We start from the raw sequence: 4,151 nt of genomic DNA on the forward strand, positions 1-4,151 counted from the left end.
TATATATATATATATATATATATATATATATATATAACTAAACGAACTTTATGGTTGTAAGGCAGTGAAGCATCAGTGGCAACACTGATGTTGCTGTCTTTGATGATGATGACCAAACGACCCCAAATGGTGCTTTGCCGAACCACCAGTCACTCATGGAGCCGCTGATTCTTCTATGTTGCCAACACAGTCTACTGAATCAAGGTCCATCGCGGTGGCAGCTGGAGCTCCATTCAAGGTGGGAACGCCGTACTTGTCCGTGATTATAGCCCCGGACTCGATGTGTGGATTACAGGTTGTATCCTGCGCAAACGCGGTAGTGCGATGTACAACGTGTTTGTTGGTCAAGACACCTGGACCAGACATCGAAACCAACTCCGCTTTGGCAGCACGCTGGAAACTCCAATGTGTTCGGGTACCGTACCGTTAGATATATTGTTAGATGCTTTTGAGCTGAAAGTTGATGCAGTTTTGAAAGAAGTGAGTGTGACCGGGAGCCTAGTGGTCGGTCCAGCACTTTTTTCAAGGCGATTGACAGACTGACGCCGACGCCGGCCGGAATGTTTCTAGGTCAATTCGATTCGAGCTCGTTACTGACTTTTCACAAGAGAAGGAACCAAGTAGACATGAATGGAAACCCATCCAAAATTTGCCACCTTGACAAAATGATCGGGATTCAATGCTTCAGTGACTTCTTGGGTACACTAGTTCAAACTTCATTCCTCAAAATTTCATCCCACTAGAAAGCCTAAGGACAGCTGGCAGACAAGGAGAAATATATTCTTACTGCGATTTATCATAATACGAGGCAACCTGGAGGAAAGTCGTACTGTCCTCCGCGATAGAAATACGAAAATAGTGATAATCAACATCACCGACAGCATGACAGGTGTTCAACACTGCTGTTTCGCCAACGTTTCAAGCTCAGCGATATCGATAAAAATCAATTAAATACGAGGCAACCTGGAGGAAAGTCGTACTGTCCTCCGCGATAGAAATACGAAAATAGTGATAATCAACATCACCGACAGCATGACAGGTGTTCAACACTGCTGTTTCGCCAACGTTTCAAGCTCAGCGATATTGATAAAAATCAATTAAAATGCCTTATATTTATATCTGGCATCCAGTCCTCTCGTCATGCGAAAATTCGGACAAGATTGTTGCACCAGCTTGAACAAAACCTAAAGATAACCCTACGGGAGCTCAGTGCTGAATGTCACCGTCTCATTCAACTGAATCAGGACAGCACAACGATTGGCCAAGCATCATCTGGCTCACACGACAGTGCACCATGTTTCTGGAAATCAGAATAAGACTTTTCAGCGCAGCTCCTATGTCAAACGTAATAAACCTTCTACACCATGTTGGTGTTGTGATGACTGGCATTGCGTACACCTTTGCTCGTTCAGGAAACAAATGCCAGATGTGTCGTCTTATTGGTCATAAGCAAAGATTTTGTTTCCCACAGAGATGAAAGCCAATTGATCACGGATAGAGCGCACCTCAAACGGCCCCTACATCACAACGGAAGCGATGTCGATCGAATTCTGTTTTTGTATCATTCAAAGTGGATTCCGTATCCCGCGCAAAATTCATCACACTTTCCGTGATAAATCATCCTGTCCGTCTTCAGCTGGACATAGCCTCAATCATCACACTGATTTCACGTTCCACTTGTAACGCAATTGGGGAGCCACTATTTTCTGCTACCAACTATTGTGCGCAATCCGCTTACGGCATCTGTGGACGCTGAACGCGATCGTCTCCAAATTTCAGGTATTATCCAGTCTGTCGGCTACTCTTCCTGAAGAACTCTCATTGTTGTCAAGAGGACGAATGGGAAAATCAGGATTTATTGTGATTGAATGCTCCACGCGATTCACATCAGTATCGTTTCCCAGTTCCAGAAGATCTGTTTATCAAACTCAATGGTGGCACTTGCTTTGCTAAACTCAATCTGGCTGATGCCTATTTACAAGTTGAAGTTGCGAATGACTCCAAGGATCTTCTATCCATTAACACGCACCTTGGTCTTTTTCAGTTAAATCGTCTCCCTCTTTGTGTAAAAACGGCACCAGTCATATTCCAACAAATCATGGACTCTGTGCTTGATGGTTTAACAGGCGTCGTGGTCTGCTTGGGTGATATCATTGTGACAGCTTGTGATCAGGAAAACTCCTTCATCGGTTAACCTCAGTACTTTATAGAATCCAGGAATACGGCTTTCATCTCCGAGCAGAAAAATGTGCATTCTTTCTTACGTCCATCAAATATTTGGGTTTCATTTCCGATAAATCTCACCGTCATCCTGAACCGGACAACATTGATGTAATTCAGAGAACGCCACCACCGACGGATGTGCCTTCACCGCGATCTTCCCTCGGGTTAGTGAGCCATTACAGTGCTTTTTTACCAGATATGTTCGCGGTCTCCTCGTAAAACAGGATGCTCCCTGGATCTGGCCACCTCACTGTCAATAAGCTTTCGATACAGTTAAGTCACTTATCATCAGACCTGCTGCCTACACATTACAACCCTTCTATGGATATCACTCTAGCATCAGATGCATCCAACCGTGGAATTGGAGTAGTCATTTGCCACAGATTTCTTGATTGATGTGAAAAAACCATCGCCTATGCAGCCCGATCTTTACACCAGCTGAATGCAGTGACAATCAAATAGAAAAAGAAGCACTTACAATCGTACTTGCGGTCAAGAAATTCCACGAAATAACTTACGGTCGCCATTTCACACTTCTCACCAGTCACAAGCCGCTTGTTTTCATTTTCGGCTCGAAGAAAGGCGTTCCGGTATACACGGCAAATGGTCTCCAGCGCTGGACGACCATCCTCCCTGGCTATGATTTTTCAACCAAATACCAGCTCACAGATACTATTGGCCAGGCAGACGCCTTATCAAGACTGATGGACTCAGAAAGCCGGCAGATTTACACCAGCTGAATGCAGTGACAATCAAATAGAAAAAGAAGCACTTACAATCGTACTTGCGGTCAAGAAATTCCACGAAATAACTTACGGTCGCCATTTCACACTTCTCACCAGTCACAAGCCGCTTGTTTTCATTTTCGGCTCGAAGAAAGGCGTTCCGGTATACACGGCAAATGGTCTCCAGCGCTGGACGACCATCCTCCCTGGCTATGATTTTTCAACCAAATACCAGCTCACAGATACTATTGGCCAGGCAGACGCCTTATCAAGACTGATGGACTCAGAACGACAGCCGGCAGAAGATACGGTCGTGGCATCCATTTCTGCCGAGTCGGAAATTCGAACCGTACCCGCTGCATCCATTCGAGCCCTTTCAGTTACTTTAACAATGGTCCGGGACGAAACCAGATGTTGCCCCTTGCTCCAACAAGTATTACACCATCACCGAACACGCTGGTCGTCGTCAGTGACACGAGACATTCAGTCATTATTCCACAGACGATATTCCCTCTCTGAAGGCGATGGTTGCCTTCCCTTTGGTGAATGTGTTATAATACCAACCAAACTGCAAGCGCGAGTACTAAAACGGCTTCCTTCCGGACACTCAAGGATCAACCGCGTTGGCGCACTGTTATGTATACTAGCCGAGTATGGACAAACAACTAGAACATGTGAAATCCTGTTCCAAATGTCTGTTCTGCAGAAACCACCGCGAAAGACTGAGTTATCTTCTTGGCTTGCACCAATTAACCCTTGGTCGCGTCTACAAGTTGATTTTACTGGACCAATTAAACAATCAGCATTATCTTATCATGGTTGACGCTTACAGTAAATGTTATCATGATGACTCAAGTCGTTGGAGCATTAATTTACTGACTGGAAGGTCCGTGGTTCGAACCCGACCTCTGCCTCTCGACTTCCCTTGTCTAGACTTGGGCGACCCAGCAGTATCCCAGCCCTCGTGCTTCCTTCGAGTGACTGAGACGTTTAGAAAGTGTCCGAGAACGAGTTAGAACAGAGTCCAGGTTTTCGAGGATAAGCAACGTTTTACTTGTCTAAGAACAAGCGCACATGAGCTGAAATGTACATACAAAAGTTCAGTACGAGTATATATGGTAAGTATAAGAATAAGCACACAAAAATCATGACATTCACCCCGACAGTGTTTGAACAGGCACATATGAGCTGACGTAGACAGGA

At 45.0% G+C, this 4,151-nt stretch overlaps 2 protein-coding genes across 2 annotated transcripts in view; one reads left to right on the plus strand and one right to left on the minus strand.

Annotated features, from left to right (window-relative positions):
- Positions 1–3,789: 3,789 nt before the first annotated feature.
- The window catches only part of T265_03873 (hypothetical protein), a gene marked incomplete at both ends in the record, with an annotated part of 7,747 nt that continues 7,385 nt past the window's right edge, over positions 3,790–4,151 (minus strand). Inside the window, one exon of the mRNA XM_009168465.1 lies at positions 3,790–3,929. Coding sequence (XP_009166729.1) covers positions 3,790–3,929 — 140 coding nt within the window. The remainder of the gene's footprint in view (positions 3,930–4,151) is intronic.
- T265_03872 (hypothetical protein) overlaps positions 4,033–4,151 on the plus strand; it is a gene marked incomplete at both ends in the record, with an annotated part of 7,613 nt that continues 7,494 nt past the window's right edge. The window contains one exon of the mRNA XM_009168464.1: positions 4,033–4,066. Within this exon, the coding sequence (XP_009166728.1) occupies positions 4,033–4,066 (34 nt within the window). The remainder of the gene's footprint in view (positions 4,067–4,151) is intronic.

The sequence above is a fragment of the Opisthorchis viverrini genome, assembly GCF_000715545.1.
Source record: "Opisthorchis viverrini unplaced genomic scaffold opera_v5_59, whole genome shotgun sequence".
Lineage (NCBI taxonomy): Eukaryota > Metazoa > Platyhelminthes > Trematoda > Opisthorchiida > Opisthorchiidae > Opisthorchis > Opisthorchis viverrini.